The sequence below is a fragment of the Strigops habroptila genome, chromosome 18 (assembly GCF_004027225.2).
Source record: "Strigops habroptila isolate Jane chromosome 18, bStrHab1.2.pri, whole genome shotgun sequence".
In the NCBI taxonomy this organism is placed as follows: domain Eukaryota; kingdom Metazoa; phylum Chordata; class Aves; order Psittaciformes; family Psittacidae; genus Strigops; species Strigops habroptila.
The window spans coordinates 4,202,373-4,219,756 of NC_044294.2; the positions used below are offsets into that span (position 1 = coordinate 4,202,373).

Below are 17,384 nucleotides of genomic sequence, written 5' to 3' on the forward strand. Positions count from 1 at the left end.
GCAGCCACAGCTTCTCTGGGCACCCTGTGCCAGCGCCTCAGCACCCTCACAGGGAAGAGCTTCTGCCTCAGAGCTCATCTCCATTTCCCCTCTGGCAGGTTAAAGCCATTCCCCTTGTCCTGTCCCTACAGGCCCTTGTCCAAAGCCCGTCTCCAGGTTTCTTGTAGCCCCTTTAGGCGCTGGAGCTGCTCTAAGGTCTCCCCTTCAGGAGCCTTCTCTTCTCCAGGCTGCCCCAGCCCAGCTCTCTCAGCCTGGCTCCAGAGCAGAGCTGCTCCAGCCCTCGCAGCACCTCTGTGGCCTCCTCCGGCCTCACTCCAACAGCTCCACGTCCCTCTTGTGCTGTTGCCCCAGAGCTGGATCAGGACTGCAGAGGGGGGGGTCTCCCCAAAGCGCAGCAGAGGGAGAGAATCCCCTCCCTTGACCTGCTGCTCGCACTCTGGGGGTGCAGCCCAGCCCGTGGAGGGTTCTGGGCTGCAAGTGCACACTGAAGATGGGTCATGAGATGCTTCCAGGCCCACAGGTGAGCTGGGCTTTGCTTGCACTCAGTGGTCCATCTGTGACCAACTTCCTCATGTGAAAGGCGGCAGAGAGCCGCTGGGGTTGAGCCCATCCCCTGCCAGTACGGCTGCTTCATCTGAGGCCCTGTGCAGCCTGCGCCATGCAGTCCAGCAGGATGCAGGATGCAAGATGTGGGATGCAGGTTGCAGGAACACTAGATGGCGCACACACGTTGTGCGCAGCACCGCAGCCTTGTCCATGGATGGATCAACCTTCAAGAGCCCAGGAAACCCAGGGGCCATGGCTGGTGCCCTGGCCTGTGCCAGCATCGCCGCAGGGCTGGCTGAGTCTTGGGCGCTGAGCTGCAACCTCCATCCATCACACCGCATGCATGGGGCCACAGAAGCTGTCACGGGCTCCACATGGGTGCTCAGCAGCCTCAGGAGCAGGTGATGAGAGAACAGCCCCAAATGGCAGCTCCTGCCTGGTGGGGCAGCCCCTGGCTGGCTGATGGCAGTTGATGGAGCTGCCAGGCCAGAATGACCCTGCTCTGGGGGACCCTGCAGGACCCAAGCATCAGGCAGGGGCAAGAAGGAGTTCCCAGCTCAGCAGCTAGGACAAAGAGTGCTGCAGGCTGAGGGGACTGGTGGCTACGGTGCTGGCCCTACTTTGACTCCATCAGACATGGCACATAGCCGAGGCAAGCTCAGGTTGGCCCCATGCTGTGCCATGGCCTGTCCCCAGCTCCAGAGGACAGGTCCTTCCCTCGCTGCTCATTCTCCCCACTACCCACATCCCACAGCAGCAGTGTGTGCCCAGGCTCCTGCCCCAGCCCCACAGCTTGCTGGCACTATGTGGGGCTGGTGCAGGCACACGCCAGGATGCGAAGGGGTTAAGGTGCCTGGGGCTGGTCTGTGGGGAAGGAGCAGCCTCTCCTCCCCTCTCCACATCTGGATTCAATAAGGGGTTTGAGAGGCCGGAGCATTCCTCAGCACTGACGTGGAGACTGCACTCTCTGACGGCCATGGGGCCCTGGCGCTGCCTGCTCCTCCTGCCGCTCCTCGCTGTGGCCCTGCGAGCCCAGCAGCAGCAGTTCATGGAGTATGTGGAGCGGCGCCTCACCCTCCTGGAGGTAGGACAGCCCCACACCCCACTTCACCCCATGGCAGGGCTCCCAGGCCCTTCCTCCTTTGTGGGGCTGGGAGCAGGCCTGAGGCGAGGAGGAGGTGGGATCGGGACAGAGCAGAGCTGGTGTGGGGTGACCCAGTCCCCACCTGCCAGGGACCTCTCATTGCCCAGCATGAGCATCACAGGCATGGGAGCACGATAGGCACGGGAACACTGTGGGACGGGTGGATCATCAGAGGGGAGGCATCACTGGTCTGGGAACATCGCCACTCTGGGAGCATCATGGGTGCGGGAGCATCATGGGTGCAGGAGCATCATAGAATCATAGAATCAACTAGGGTGAAAAAGACCATTAAGATCATCAAATCCAACCGTTACCCCAGGAGCATGGCAGGATGGGACCCAGAAACACGAGCACCAGGGTTGCAGTGCCATGTGGCTCCGGGGGCTCCCACAGCCATGTGCAGGCACTGAGCGGGATGGACTGTGACACGCAAAGACCTCAGTGGTCTCTTTGCTCCCCTAGGAGAGGATCTCCCAGTGGTACGACCAGAGTAGCCGCTACTCCACAGAGCTGCGGGACTTCAAGAACCAGGTGTTGGGGATGCTCGAGACAGCAGAGAAGGAGCGGGAGACGATGCGGTCGGAGGCAGAGAGTGCAGCAGTGCGCGTGGACCGGCTGGAGCGGGAGGTGGACTACCTGGAGACACAGAACCCTGCGCCGCCCTGCGTGGAGGTGGACGAGACGCTGATGGAGAAGCAGGTGGCCACAGCCAAGCAGAGGAAGAATGAGAAATACACCAAGCTTACAGGTGAGGGGCTGCCATGTCTCCCTGGGGAGATGGTCTCAGGTGCTGCATTACCCCAGGCCTTCTCAGCCCATCCAGGTCCAGGTCTGCCCTGGCCATGTACCATGGTATTAAGTCCCAACAGGGCAGCTCTCAGGTGCCTCTGGCACAAAATCCTGCATCCCGACATCTGTCTGGGAGCCACATCCAAGCCCCAGGCTTCTCCAAAGCCCTTGGGGACAGGGCTGGGATGAAGGTGGCCTCCCCTGCCTATGGCATGGGTGCACAAGGGGACTTCTAGATGCCACCAGGGATGGCACAGCAACCTCTTCAGCAGGTTTGCAAGGCAGCTGCCTGAGGCCTGGGGTGGGACAAAGCAGCAGGACCTGTGTGACCAGGTAGGAGCAGTCCCTGCTGCAGGGCTGGGTGGCTTCCAGGCTCTCACAGCTGCCCCTCTCTTGCAGACTGCAGTGACACCATTGGGAGTGTCAGAGCCATGAAGATCCTGAAGCGTTTTGGCAGCACCTCAGGGCTCTGGACCAAGGATGCTGCAGGGAACTTGGAGAAGATCTACGTCTTTGACGGCACTGCCAACGACACAGTGTACGTCTTCCCCCGCATGCGGGAGTTCACCCTCTTCTCTGCCACCCGCAAGGCTGCCCGCATCAAGCTGCCTTACCCCTGGGTGGGCACTGGGCACCTCGTCTATGATGGGCACCTCTACTACATCCGCCAGCAGGGATCCTTCCAGGTGATCAAGTTCAACCTAGCCAACAAGACAGTGGTGGACAGCTCGGTGTTCCCAGCTGAGGAGCAGATCCCTGTGTTTGGGCTCTCCCCTTTTACCTACATAGAGGTGGCAGCGGATGAGGAGGGGCTCTGGGCCATCTATGCCACCAAGGAGGATGAGAAGAACATATGCCTGGCCAAGTTGGATCCCACCTCGTTGGACATCGAGCAGATGTGGGACACACCGTGCCCACGGGAGAATGCTGAGGGCGCCTTCGTGGTGTGCGGGGCACTGCACGTGGTCTACAACACGCGCCTGCCCAGCCGCTCTCGCGTGCAGTGCGTCTTCGACGTCAGTGGAACTTTGTCCCCTGAGGATGCCTCCCTTGTCTACTTCCCCAAACGCTACGGCTCCCACTCCAGCATGAAGTATAGCCCCCGGGAAAGGCAGATCTATGCCTGGGATGATGGCTACCAGATCATCTACCGCATGGAGATGAAGAAGAAGCTGGAGGTCTGAGGGGATACAGCAAGGTACCCCTGCATGTCTGACCACCCTGCCTGGGCAAGCATGGCTTTGTCCATCCCACCCCACGGGGCACAGCCGGCCCTGGCATGGGATGACATCTGTGCCCCATTTCCCATCACTGTGAAATGATGAAATGCTGGACCTCCAACCCCTGGCCACCCTCCATGCATCCAGGCATCTCTGCCTGGACCACCCTGCAGAAACCTGGTCTAATTTAATGAGATTTTCTTCTCTGTGATATAATGAATAAATATGACGCAGCAAGCTGCAGGCACCTGCTTGGGGGAGCATGGGATGCTGGAGCCAGGCTGCCAGAGCCTTGGGCCCTACATTGCCCCAGAGTCACCCCAAAAGACACTTCCCAAGGTTAGGGTGTCCATGCAGGGCTGGCCAGAGCAGCAAGGCAGCTGCTTGGGTTGGGGGGTCTGGGTTGGAGGATTGGGCTGGGGCTTGGGGCAAGGGCCTTGGGTAGGGATTTAAGCTGGGGTTTTGGGCGAGGGTTTTGGCTGGGACTTTGGCCAGGGTTTTAAGCTGGAGCTTCAGGCAAACTCCTGCTGCAGCAAGTGGACCTCTGAGCATTGCCAAGGCCAGCCATGTACAAAACTGTGAGCAAACAGAAAAATGCCTTAATCTGAAAGGACAACTGGAGATTTTCATCACATGCCAGGGATGTGTCCTAGCCAGCAGGCACCAGATGTTGTTGATTTTCCCAGTTCACTTCTAATGAAGCGCAGTCATCTTCCCACTGCAGCCACAGGTTTGCCACGAACACTTTACATAAGCCTCTGGGTCCCCTGAGCCCCTTCTCACCCCTGTTTCACTGGCACTGAGTCCCTGCAGCACCTCAGAGATGCGGCAGGACAGGACAGATGCTGGGACCCACCTTGGGATAGTAGCTCTGGCCCTGCCATGGCTCAAGACCCCTATCCCTAAGGCAGGGGCCGGAGCTGCAGCAGGCACTTGCTGGGCACAGGCACTTGCTGGGCACAGGCACAGTGGCCACCAAAAGATGTCCTTCCAGTCCCCATTGCGTCACCCAGCAGCAAATAGCCCACATGCTGCCACTTGCACCACCCCTAGAAGGAGCAGAATTTGGTCTATTTCTGGCCAGAGATACTGTGACTCCCCCCACAAACCTGGGTTTGCTGCAGTTTATTCCTGTCACAGTGTCCTGAGAGTACAGAAGATGAATTATGGGGTGTTCATATGTCATTAAGCATCCCTTTTTCCCGTCAGAGATCAACTCTGGGGACAAACATTCAACATGAAGCTGGGACTCAGTCTGGCCAGGCAAAGATTACATCCTGCCGGTGTTGACTCAAGGTCCCCCTCTGGGGCAAGAGGCCGTGGAGCAGCCTGGGCAGCCCAAGGAGGTGCTGGCCCCATGGTGAGCACTTGTGTGGCTGTCAAGGCCACCCGCCCTCTCAGAGCATGGCCATGCCAGCCCCATATTAACATCAAGCCAGGCCTTCATCGTCCCCCTCCACACCCATCTCAAGGCAAGCTGCCCTGCAAAGTGGAGGTGACATCGTATTTGCTTCGATTTCTTCTGTATTATAATAAAATCTATCTTTTGATTGCATAAGAAAAGTGTTTAAATACACACTTTGAATTGGGTGTTGATGAAAGTTCAACACACAGTGCAAGTCAAGCAGAGAAATTAACCAAGTGTGAAGTATGTGAAGAGTCAAGAAAATTTACGTTATTGATCTTTTCAAGATCAATAACTACCGTAAGAAATACAATTTTCAGAAACGGCACAGTTGTAAATAATTATGCCAATGATTTCTCTAGCTGGAATTAAAATTGATGGGGGAGTAATAATTCTGGTCCCTTCCAACCCAAAACAGTTTGTGATTCTATCATCTTGCATGTTAGGAGGGGCATCAAGATTGCCTGAGCTACTCAGGGTCGCCCCCAGTGCCTAAGTACAGGATCAGAGAGACAGATCACAGATAGCGGTTTAGATGGCAAAGAGAGGGCGGACTGCCATGATCTTGGCACCGTTACAAAGCACACCATCTCTAGGTGAAGCCCAGCATCACCTTTCAGTCCTGGCTCCTCAGCTATGGGAGCAGGGGCTGGATGTTCTCACTGTGTGAGTCACATTTATTGACACCGAGATCGTGCTCTAGAGAGACAGTAAGCAGATGGAGATTTAGGTGGCAAAGTGAGGGCAGATTCCCATGATGTTGGCACCATTGTGGAGATCAGGCAGTGTAGGTGATGCCCAGCACTAGCTTTCTGTCCTGGCTCCTCATCTGACGGAGCAGGGACCGGATGTTTGCACTCTGTGAGCCTTGCTCCAAGATGCCTGAGAGTGAGCAGCAGGGAGGCAGTACACAGATGGAGTTTTACATGGCAAAGCAAGAACTGATTGCCATGATTATGGCATCATTGCAGCACTCACTCTGTGTGGTAAATGTCTGAAAAAAGCTTTCTGTCCTGGCTGCTCGACTGTGGGAGCAGGGGCTGGACGTACGCACTCTCCAGGGCTCCCGAGAGCAGATACAAGAGAGGAAGTATGCAGAGAGCATCTTGGTTGGCAAAGGGAGAAGACACTGCCATGTTGGTTGCACCATTGAAGACCTCACCATATGTACATGATGCCAAGAACCAGTTTTCTGTCCAGGCTACTTGCTGTGGGAGCTGGGGCTGGATGTTCGCACACTGCGAGCTGTGCTCCAGGATGCCGGAGAGTGAGCACCAGAGAGGCAGTAAGGCAGATGGAGATATAAGTGGCACAGCCAGAAGTGACTGCCATGGTGGTGACACTATTGCAGTGCTCACTGTGTGTAGGTAATGAGCAGCACCACCTTTCTGTCCTGGGCCCTCGGCTGTGGGAGCAGGGGGTGAGCTGGGCTCGTGAGCTGGGCTCCAGGACGCCAGAGGGCAAGCACCAGAGAGGTAGTAGGTAGATGAAGTTTTAGGTGGCAAACCTGGGGCTGATTGCCATGTTGGTGACACCGTTGCAGATCTCAAGCTCTGTCTGTGATACCCAGCACCAGCCTTCAATCCTGGTTCCTCGGCAGTGCGAGGTATGGCTGGACGTTCGCACCCTCTGAGACTTGCTCCAGGACGCCCGCTATTGCCCTCCGAAGAGACACTCTAAGCAGATGGAGTTTTAGGTAGCAAAGGTAGGGTGGATTGCCATGTTAGTGACACTACTGCGGGCCTCACTCTGTACTTGAAGCCCAGCACCATCTTTCTCTGCTTATTCCTCGACTCTGGAAGCAGGGTGTGGACGTTTCACATTGTGAGCCGTGTTATGTTGCTCTGAGAGCAGGCACGAGAAAGACAGTAGCAGATGGAGTTTTAGTTAGAAAAGAGACGGTGGATGGCCCTGGTAGTAGTACGGTTGCAGTGCTCACAGTGTATCGGATGCATGAGGTTGCAAACCGGAGAGACACTGTATTCAGATGGAGTTTAAGGTAGGAAAGAAAGGGAAGATTGCCGTGTTGGTGACGCTACTGCGGAGCTGCCTGTGTTTAGGTGATGCAGAGCACCAGCTTTCTGTCCTGGCTCCTCGGCTGTGAGAGCAGAGAATGGAAGCTTCACTTTGCAAACCGTGCCCTGGGACACCTGAGAGAGGGCTCCAGAGAAAAAGTAAGCAGTTTTAAAAGAGTTTTAGTTAGAAAAGCAAGGGCGGAATGCTGTGTTGGTGACACTGTTGTGGAGCTCCAGCTCTGTTTGTGCTACCCAGCCCCAGCTTTCCGTCCTCGTTCCTCGCCTTGTGAGGTATGGCTGGACGTCCGCACCCTGCGAGCCTTGGTCCAGGACGCCCGAGGTCGCGCACCCAAGAGACACTGTACTCAGGTGGAGTTTATGTAGCAAAGCGAGGGAAGGTATTGCCACGTTAGTGACACTACTGCAGAGCTCACTACGTTTAGGTGATGCAGAGCACCAGCTTTCTGTCCTGGCTCCTCGGCTGTAAAAGCAGGAGCTGAACTTTGCTCTACGTGAGCCTTGCTGCTACGACTCGAGAGGGTGCACCAAAGAGACACTGTACGCAGATGGACTTTTAGTTAGCAAAGCTAGGTCAGATTACCTTGTTATGGACACTGCTGCAGAGCTCATGGTGTCTAGGCGATGCAGTGCAACAGCTTCCTATCCTGGCTCCTGTCCTGTCTCCTCATCGGTGGGAGCAGGGGATACGCTTCACTTTGTGAACCGTGTCCTGGGACGCCAGAGAGCGAGCAAAAGAGAGACAGTACGTAGATGGCCTTTTAGTTAGAAAAGCGAGGGCAGAATGCCCTGTCGGTGGCACTGTTGCAGAGCTCACAGTGTATAGGTGATGCCCAGCACCAGCCTTCTGTCCTAGCTCCTCGGCTGTATATGCAGGAGCTGGACGTTTGCACTCTGTGAGCCATGCTCTAGGATGTCGAGAAGGCTCACTGAAGAGACACAGTATACATATGGAGTTTTAGATAGCAAAGCTAGGGCAGATTGCCATGTTGGTGATGCTATTGCGGAGCTCACTGTGTGTAGGTAATGCCCAGTAAAAGCTTTCTGTCCTGGCTCCTCAGCTGTCGAAGCAGGGGGTGGACATTCGCACTCGTGAGCCATGCTCCAGTATGCCCGACAGCAAGCACCAGGGAGGTAGTATGCAGATGGTGTTTTAGGTGGCAAAGCGAGGGTGTATTGCCATAATGGTTGCACCATTTTCTGAGCTCACTGTGTGTAGGTAATGCCCAACAGCAGCTTTCTGTCCTAACTCGCCAGCTGTGGGAGCAGGGTGTGGATGTTTCACACTGTGAGCTGTGTTATGGAGCGCCAAAGAGCAAGCACCAGAGAGGCAGTAAGCAGAAGGAGATTTAGGTGGCAAAAGTAGAACTGATTGCCATGTTGGTGGCACCGTCACAGAGCTCACTGTGAGTAGGTGATTCCCAGCATCACCATCCTGTCCTGGCTTCTCGGCTATATAAACAGGAGCTGGACGTTCGCACTCTGTGAGCCTTGCTACAGGACGCTCAAGATGGGGAACCAGAGAGGCAGTTCAAAAATGGAGTTTTAGGTGGCAAAGCAAGGGCGGATAGCCAATTTGGTGGCACCTTTGCAGAGCCCACCCTGTGTAAGTGATGCCCAGCACCAGCTTTCTGTCCTGGCTCCTCATCTCTGGGAGCAGAGGCTGGACATTAGCACAGTGTGACTGTGCTCCAGGAGGTTCTAATGCGGGCAACAGAGAGGCAGTACACAAAGGTAGATTATGTGGAAAAGTGAGGGTGGATTGCCGTGTTTGTAGCGCTGTTGCATAGCTCACAGTGTATACGTCATGCCCAGCACCAGCTTTCTTCCTAGCTCTGTAGGATCAGGGGCTGGATATTAGTACACTGTGATCACGGTCCACGAGGCCCTAATATAGGCACGAGAGAGGCAGTATGCATATGGAGTTTTAGGCAATCATTTCTCGTTTTGCCACGTAAGCTCCATCTATGAATTGCCTCTCTGATGCCACATTAAGGACCTCCTGGTCCATGTTCATAGTTTGCGAATGTCCAGTCCTTGCTCCTACAGTGAGGATCCACTACAGAAAGTTGGCACTGTGCATCACCAACAGAGGGTGAGCTCCGCAATGGTGCCACCAACATGGCAATCCACCCTTGCTTTGCCACCTAAAACTCCGTCTCCATACTGCCTAACGCCTCCTCTCGCGCATCCTGGAGCACGACTCACAGAGTGCTAATGTCCAGCCCTTGCTCCCACAGCCATGGAGCCAGGAGAGAAAGCTGGTACTGAGCATCTCTAAGGTGCCACAACATGGCAATATGCCCTAGCTTTGCCACTTAAAACTGTGATTCTATGATCCCACAATCCTATTATTGACTTGGAGGGGAGGAATCAGTGAAAAGCTGTAATGGGTAAATTTTAGCACTGTCCTTCTGAAAGCAGAATTGAGGAGTCTTGTCATCCAGCCCCTCCTCCAAGTCTCTAAATTTCCCTGCCAGAGCTCTCCCTTTTGTTTCCTTCCCCTTCACCCAGCTCCCTAGATTAAGCTCATCAGAATTTTCATTGATGCATCTCTTTCATTCCCAGGACTCTCAAAGACTAATCAAGTTGGTTTTAGAACCAATGCAACTATTATCTAACTCCTCAGCTTACATCTTGTATTTCTTTTCCAGGTATGGCTGGAGAGACAATTGCAAGGGCAAAAACCTGAGCTCCTATGTCAAGGGTTGCTAAATCACTCCACAGGCAGCAACTCTTTACTCAGGATCACCAAAGGTGAAGAGTGAGGGCTTATGGAGCTAGGGCTAGGGAAAATGGATGGGTGTGGGGAATTAAAAGCAGCATATTATTGAGGTAGAAAGGGTGCTGGCTATTGCTAATACTATGAGAACTTTGTGTTGCTGCAATGCAAGTAGAGAACTGAAAGGCTGAGGGCTGACTAGAAACAAAGCTTAGCAGAAGTGCATTACGGGTGGAGTTTCAGCCACCTACTTGCATAATGCTAATTCAAGATTCTGCTATCCTGACTAATAAAGGTTACCAACATTTACGAGTTGTCTGTTTGTCTCCTTCTCTCTTCTCTTTGTTCCCTCCCTCCCTTTCCCTCTTACATTCTTTCTTATCTGAGTGTAGAAGATATGAAAATCGGTGAATGCTGTACTTGTTACAAGACCTGCATCATTGCAGTTGCCTTATAACTAGGACACAGTTGCTGCCTCAGGTGGGTAGTGCAGTTGGCTGTCAGAGACACAACTTTCCTCAACCATGACCTTGTTCCTTAAATTTATCAAGCATCTGCTCCTGGCTGGTGTGAGAAATAGGGCACTGAAATATGCAGACATCCGTCCTGGCTGAATAAAGCCTTCCTTATCATATTGATGTATCAGATCAAACATAGACTAGGAAAGATGCAGGCAGCATCTCCGTGAGGAAATAATGGTTTGGAAAACCAGTTAAGAAAGGGAAATGTTTTACCATTTAGATCACAAGTCCTTTTTCCAAACAAAGTTGAATCCAGAAACAGTGCACAAATAGAAGGTGACATTTGTGCACTGAGGAAGCAAACCGTGTTTGCTTCTTCATATGCTTTGTTCTGCTGCTTGATGAGTAGTGGCTGCTTTTATGTTTATGCAATAAAGGGATGTTTCAACTCTACCTCTCATCTTGTGTGAATGTATAAACCAGCTATGAAAGGCATGTTTGTTTAGACGGTTTAATCTAAAAACAGAAATGATACCCAAAACCTTGCCAGAAGACCCTCTTCTCAGCTATAGGACAGATGGTGGCTCTTTCCCCTCCCATGGAATCATTGGATCAACTAGGTTGGAAAAGATCTTTAAGATCATCAAGTCCAACCAGAGACTTCATTTTCTCATTAACTCAGGGCAGAGCTGTTTTATGTGCTGGTTTCCATGATGGTTTTGGGAAAACTCAAAAATCTTAAGCCAAAGCCTGACCTTGACGTTGTTTTAGTGCAGGTACTTTCCATCCATTTGGGGATTTGAACAAGCCTTCTTATCTGGGGTTTTGGCTTGGGGGTTCAGCCCTGGTAGTGGGATGCTTTCTGTCTACCTGAAAGTTAAGACTGTGTATGTCTCCAAGGGACTTACCAAGGGAAGATTAGGGATTGTGGAAGTAAACTCTGCAAATTCAACACGTCCCTGGTCAGGGCTGCTGAATCCTGCCACAGCTCCATAACCCCAGGTCCAGCTAAGGGGGCACACACATATGCACTCTTCCATGCACAGAGACACCAACACATCCACATACCCTTTCTGCCTGGCAGCTGCCCCTAGGTCCCTCCCAGCCTCCCAGTTGCTAGAACCTGGGATATGATCTATTGTTTGTCACCTTCTGCACCTGCAATTGGTACTATAGGTACATAGTTACTGCACCTTGGGCCTGGGACAAAGTGACCCTCTTGAAACAATCAGGAATTCCTGGGCACAACCAGATCTTGGTTGTGTTTGCAGGAACAATCAGAGTCAGTCATACTAAAGGACGAGTTGTACGACAGCTTGGTGAAGCGACCTGACTTGGCAAGAACTAACTTTTAAGGTGTCCCAAAGTGAACTGCTTTCATTGTAACATTAAAAATCACAGCCACAGGTCAAAAAGACCCGGCTCCGGTGAAGACCCGTCCTCTGAGCATGCAGAGTAATTAGAAGGAATGATACAGTAAATATTATATGTAGGTTACAACCAATCCTTGTACCGGGAGTGCACTACCTTGTCCCTTTTGTGTATCAATGTACCGAGGCAGCCGGCATTGGTGTGCCTGATGTATGAACAGGTACCGAGCACCCCGGCCTGAATAACCCCAGGATGTCTCCAGGAAAACTGTTGTGGTTTTCCTGCACAGATCGGCGTTTCGAACACATGGACACCCACCCACACCCCCCGCCGCCCCAAGATTCATCCCAGGGCGGGCCGGGCGCTCTCCAGGGATGAATCCGCCCGCCGCCGCGGCAGCTCCCGGCGGCGCCGCGAGGGGGCGATAGCGGGAGCGGGGCCGGGAACGGGAGCAGAGCGAGTTCGGGATGGCGGTCCCTTCCCGCTTAGGTCGGCTGGGTTCGGCTAGGTTCGGCTCGGCGGTGCTCGGCTGGGTTCGGCTAGGTTCGGCTCGGCTGTGCTCGCCTGGGTTCGGCTAGGTTCGGCTCGGCGGTGCTCGGCTCGGCTGTGCTCGCCTGGTTTCGGCTCGGCTTAGCTCGGCTAGGTTCGGCTCGGCTGTGCTCGCCTGGGTTCAGCTCGGCTCGGCTGGGCTCGGCTGGGCTCGGCTATGTTCGGCTCCGCTCCGCTCCGCTCGGCCGCTGAGGGGAGAGCCCAGGGCAGGTCCACTTCCGGTGCGGTCCCGCGTCCGCACCCGACGGCTCCCGGGTGCCCCGTCCCGGGCAGCAGCGGGGCTGCAAGTTTCTGCAGGCATGGATGGGGCAGCCACAGCTGTGCCAGCGCCTCACCACCCTCACAGTAAAGAACTTATTCCTTACGTCTGACCTGAACTTCCCCTGTTTCAGTTTGAACCCATCACCCCTTGTCCTATCGCTACAGTCCCTGATGAAGAGTCCTTCTCCAGCATCCTTGTAGCCTCCTTCAGGCACACTGCCCCCATCCCTGGCAGTGTTCAAGGCCAGGTTGGACACAGGGGCTTGGAGCAACCTGCTCGAGTGGAAGGTGTCCCTGCCCGTGGCAGGGGGTTGGAACTGGATGAGCTTTAAGGTCCCTTCCAACCCAAACCAGTCTGGGATTCTATCATCTCACCCTCACTAATGTGCTTCAGCAAACGTTGCCCCATGCAGCCCAGCTTCGTGTTTGGGCATGGAGAGCTGGGGCAAGAGCTGACCTCGGACTACCACACTTTGTTTTAAGGGACAGCGCTGGGCAGCCTGTTCCCACCCAGCCGCGGCAGTGGCATGCGAAGCACTCACCCTCCCAATGCTCCTGGTAAAGAAGTAACAGCTGCAGGGGCCCTTCTGCTGTCTCGGGAGCTGGGACAGCACCATCAGCCAGGCCAGCAGCTAAATTTAAACCCATGGGTTGTGTGTTTGTGCAGCCCCCACTGTGTCCCTGGTGCACAGAGCTCTGTGCCGGTGCTGCAGGAAGGGGGATCCAGAGGAGCTCCAGCTCCTGGGACCCGGGGAAGGGGGGGCTCAGCCGCGGGGTAGGAGGGGCAGAAACAGCTAGGAAAGGAACACCATGGAGCCTGCTTCTCCCCAGGATGACGTGAAGAAGAGGCAACAGAAGGAGAAGTCCAAGAAGCCGGTGCCGCCCGTGGCCCCACGGCCAGCCCGAGCTCTGTTCTGCTTAACCCTGCAAAACCCGCTGCGGAAGGCGTGCATCAGCATCGTGGAGTGGAAGTATCCTTCTGCTTGTGAGGGTTTGGAAGCACTCGGGGAGGGGGGGGAAGCTGGGGCTGAGGAGCAGGTTAGGCCATGGGGACCTTCAGTGGGGTGCTGTGGGGCCAGGCTGGGTGGCAAAAGGGGCTTGAGGGAGTGGATGTGTTTTGTGCTCTCTGGAGCTGTGCTGGGGAGAGCCTGAGGGAGGGGAGAGGGTTTAGGTGTGAGGAGGGGGTACGGTGTCCATCCCAGAATGGGGATAGGGCCATGCAGAGAAGGGGGGCCTGGCTGGGGCAGTGGGAGCTGAGGATGGAGCTGGGGACAAGCAGCTGTCCCAGGGGAGAGGTTTCGGGTGGGTATTGAGACCATGGTGAGCTGTGGGATGGCTCTTTGTGTGTGTCACTACTGATCACAGAGCTGCTCCCTGAGCTGGGGAGGCTGGACAGCATTCTCTGTATCCTGGTGACACTATCGTCCTCTTGGCCCCCCTTTTCACACCCCTCCCTGGCACTGCTGTCACAGGCAAAGGCTTTGTGAGTGATACTCTTCAGAGGGACAGTATCTCTCTGTGCCCCTGGCTCAATTTAGGGATGGAGTTTGGGTGGTTGCTCTCTTATTGGCATCTATTCACTGGGGTGTTACAGAAATACCAAAATGTCACCTTTCTGCCACCCATCCAGGCACTATTTTAGGCCACTAGATATTGCTTTGTTAACCTGTATTTTGTGGAAGGGAAGAGGATGGAAGATGAAACATTTTGCTTTGGCTTCAGGAAGACATTTGGGCTCAAGGAAAAGAAATGGAATTTAGGGATGTTTCCAGCAAATCCTGTTCTTCTACCCCAACTTTTCTCATCTCAGTTGCTGAACCTGTCTGCATGTTCATGGCTGGATCATCCCAGCCCTGGCCAGGCTTTGCTCCTTTTAGGCTGGCTGTGTCGCTGGACGTGTAGTGCAGCCATGGCAACACCAAAATCATGTCCCTACGCTGCCAGAGATGGCATCCTCTTGAAAGCCTTGGGTGCCCGTTTGCAGGGTCTCAGGACATGGTCACACTTGTGATTGTGCTGTGCTGGTCATGGAGTTTGAGCCCTTGTTCCTTCACTGTAAAGGGTCTCTCTGTCCTTAGAGAAGAGGGAGCAGAGCTAAGATGGGTGAATTCTCCATCTCTGCTTCTGTGGCTTGAGGACTGGGTTGTTCTACAAGCACATGGAAGGCTCTGTACTTTAATAATGTGTGTCTGTGCCTTAAATAGGCACTGAGTAGGGAAGAAACTTGCGCATACACCCTAGTGGCAGGGAAAGAGCTGGAAATAGGACTTGCATCTCCCAACATGCTCAAACACATTCCTCATCCTGGATCAATGCATGCCAGAGAGAGTGCATAGCACTGTGGAGGTCTTTGTTTCCCACACTGGTGCCCTGGAAGGGGAATATGGAAGGGAGAGGTTGTGTGTCCCACCAGGAAGGGTGCAGGCGCAGGGGTTCCTGACCTCGGCACGACAAATGATCCAGGGCATTGGGTTTCTCCAGTGCCTGCTGTATTTATACCCACATGCACTGAGCTGGCCTCATCTCATTCGGGGATCAGGGTTTGCAAGCCATGAAGGGGTCGTTCCAGTTCCTGTGGTCTTCAGGCAAGCTGCCAAGGAGAGATTAGCTGTGAGCATTTCTGTGGGATACCTGGCATCTGGGGTCAGTATGGCAGGAGATGTTCCTGGTCCTTGGGCTCATCTTTGCTGTATAACCGCTGTTGGAGCACAAAGCTGAGCCACAGGAGTGGGTCAGGATCTTGTCCAAGCAGTTGGAGAGTGGAGAGTATCACTGCGCTCAGCCTGGGGCTGGTGAAAGTCAGACTGGCTTGAAGCAGAGGGGGGTTTGTGCTGAAATTTGCTCACATCTCAAACCCCACATTTGTTAGCAAAAGGAAATCTGTGTGCTCTGCAGGTTGGTGGGTGTTGTGTCCTCAATAGCTAGCCCAGCAAGTTGATGAGACATGTTTAGCTTTGTGGTGTCCCCCTGGTATGCCACAGTGTTTTGCAGCTTGGAGGACTTCAAGGCAAATCAGTAGGGAGTTTGAGGACCCTGGAGGACCACAGAGCTGCAGGGTACCGAGGAGCTCATTCCTGCTGCAAGCAGACGATGGCACCCTTGGATGCTGGAGAGAAAGTGGTGAGATTGCAGGATAAGGAGATGTGGAGGATGCTGAGACTCTGGCTCAGAGGCAGAGGTGCCATCCCCAGTGACACTACATGCCTCTTTATCTGTCCCACTGCATTTCCACCTACTAACAGTGCCAGACTCACAAATAACAACCTTTTTCCAGCTCCAGTTACAAGACAAGGTCACCCTTCAAGCCTCTAACCCCTGGGCTCTGCCCCATTACCTGGAACAGCTTTTCCAGCTGACTTTAGTTTTTCAAGTGGCATCAAGTTGATGGATAGAAGTGTCCAGAAAAGGCAAAATAACAAATAACCTGTAACTGACAGCACTCAGCCAATATGGAAAGAGGATGCCTTAGGTGTCATGTGATACTGGTTTGGTTAGTGGAATGGCCACCACAGCTCAAGGCAGGCCTCAGCATAGTTATCTGGAAAGGTGAGCTAAGGAGTTGGTTAACCATGGTGTAAGGAAGTGTCAGCATGGCTGCAGGTCCCCTCTGCTGGGGAGAGTTTGGAGGGCTGTGCTGGTTGCATTAATCTACATAGTTGTGCCCTGGGTGTCCCCACAGAGCATGTCCCTGGGAGCTGTTCTCCTTTGGAAGGTCTGCCCAAAGTGAGATGGGGGTGTTGGGAAATCCTTGTCCTGGAACCTCCTTACCTGCTGGGTGAGATTTATCACTTTGCCTGTGGTGGCAGGTTGGTCGTTACAGGGAGGAGAGATCTCCGAACAGTTGATGAGGGTAGATGCTGGCTGTGGTCACAGTGTGGGTGTTTTCTGGTAGGACTGGAGAGCAGAAGGGGCTGGAGGGAAATGTACTGATTTATGTCACTGTTTGTTCATTTACTCTGCAGGTGGGCCTGGCCCAATGGGCAGCTGGACCAACATTTTCATTTCCTCCATCTGCTTTTAGTGTCAGTGGCTTCCAGGGGTACTGGCAAGGCAAGGGGATCAGGATAACTGGAATGTACTTGTCAGGAAACAGTATTGGCCAGGAAACTTTAAGATTGTGACCAAAATCTTTCATGGAGGTTTTTGCCGCACGCTGCACCTGTGGCAGCCCAAGGCCACTAGATGAGTGAAAAAGACCCCTTTGCTCATAGGTATGTGCATAGCTGCATGGTGTGGTGGCTCCACACAAGCACTTCAGAGCTGCAGCAGGGCCTGGATGTGACCAGCATAAGGTCAAATAGCAAGAGAAGATGGTTGTCATCTTCTGACCACTCTGCTGCAGTCCCAAGGCACCACAAGGTTGGACCGTGCTGGGAGAAACAGAGAGTGGGGTCCCTGGGCTGAGAGCCTGGCCATGGGCAAGGTCCTGGAGCTTTCTGGGGCTTCAGGAACATGATGGCTGAAGCTTGACCATGAGGTTTCAGTGGCCCAGCAGAGCAGTGACAGCTGCAGGAGCCTGGGAGTGACCAGAGCCCATCCTAGGGCCTTCAGGGGGAAAGAGAAACTCACCCCATTTATTCAGACATGTCATAAGGCCCAAATAGCACAATTCCACCTTCTAGGGAGAGGGATGGAGCTCAGGTTGAGCACTCTGGTAACTTGCAGCCCATGGCACTCCTGAGGACAGTCACTCAACAGAGTCACCCTCACAGAGAACAGAGGGAGCCAGGGCCAGCACTCTCCAAAGGGTGATGCTTTGCTTAAGTGTCTACATTATGCAAGAGGGTCCTCACCCTTCAGGATGATTTGCTGAAGGATGAGGAGGGGGGCACTACCAGCTCTCCCATTCTCTTGTTGTTCCTCTGCTGCAGTCTTTTGATTGA

General features: G+C 53.9%; 2 protein-coding genes across 4 annotated transcripts in view; both read left to right on the top strand.

Annotated features, from left to right (window-relative positions):
• Window positions 1-1,495: 1,495 nt before the first annotated feature.
• OLFML3 (olfactomedin like 3) lies at window positions 1,496-10,168 on the top strand. 3 transcript variants are annotated; one of them, XM_030473616.1, is made up of 4 exons: window positions 1,511-1,630; window positions 2,153-2,438; window positions 2,879-3,677; window positions 9,792-10,168. In XM_030473616.1, exons 1-3 carry the CDS (start codon window positions 1,523-1,525, stop codon window positions 3,661-3,663), a joined length of 1,179 nt encoding a protein of 392 aa, XP_030329476.1. In that variant the 5' UTR covers window positions 1,511-1,522; the 3' UTR covers window positions 3,664-3,677; window positions 9,792-10,168. The 3 variants fall into 3 exon arrangements, with proteins under 3 accessions (XP_030329474.1, XP_030329476.1, XP_030329477.1); XM_030473617.1 differs by lacking the exon at window positions 9,792-10,168 and adding an exon at window positions 4,909-5,262; XM_030473614.1 differs by lacking the exon at window positions 9,792-10,168 and having other exon boundaries at window positions 1,496-1,630; window positions 2,879-3,936.
• A 3,091-nt stretch (window positions 10,169-13,259) lies between these two features.
• CACNA1S (calcium voltage-gated channel subunit alpha1 S) overlaps window positions 13,260-17,384 on the top strand; it is a 41,303-nt gene continuing 37,178 nt past the window's right edge. The window contains exon 1 of the mRNA XM_030473619.1: window positions 13,260-13,472. Within this exon, the coding sequence (XP_030329479.1) occupies window positions 13,312-13,472 (161 nt within the window). The 5' untranslated portion in view covers window positions 13,260-13,311. The remainder of the gene's footprint in view (window positions 13,473-17,384) is intronic.

Coding starts and splice junctions, on each gene's coding strand:
- OLFML3 (XM_030473614.1), top strand. CDS start 1,523: ATGGGGCCCTGGCGCTGCCTGCTCCTCCTGCCGCTCCTCGCTGTGGCC. Junction 1,631..2,152: donor GGCGCCTCACCCTCCTGGAG/GTAGGACAGCCC, acceptor TTGCTCCCCTAG/GAGAGGATCTCCCAGTGGTA. Junction 2,439..2,878: donor GAAATACACCAAGCTTACAG/GTGAGGGGCTGC, acceptor CCTCTCTTGCAG/ACTGCAGTGACACCATTGGG.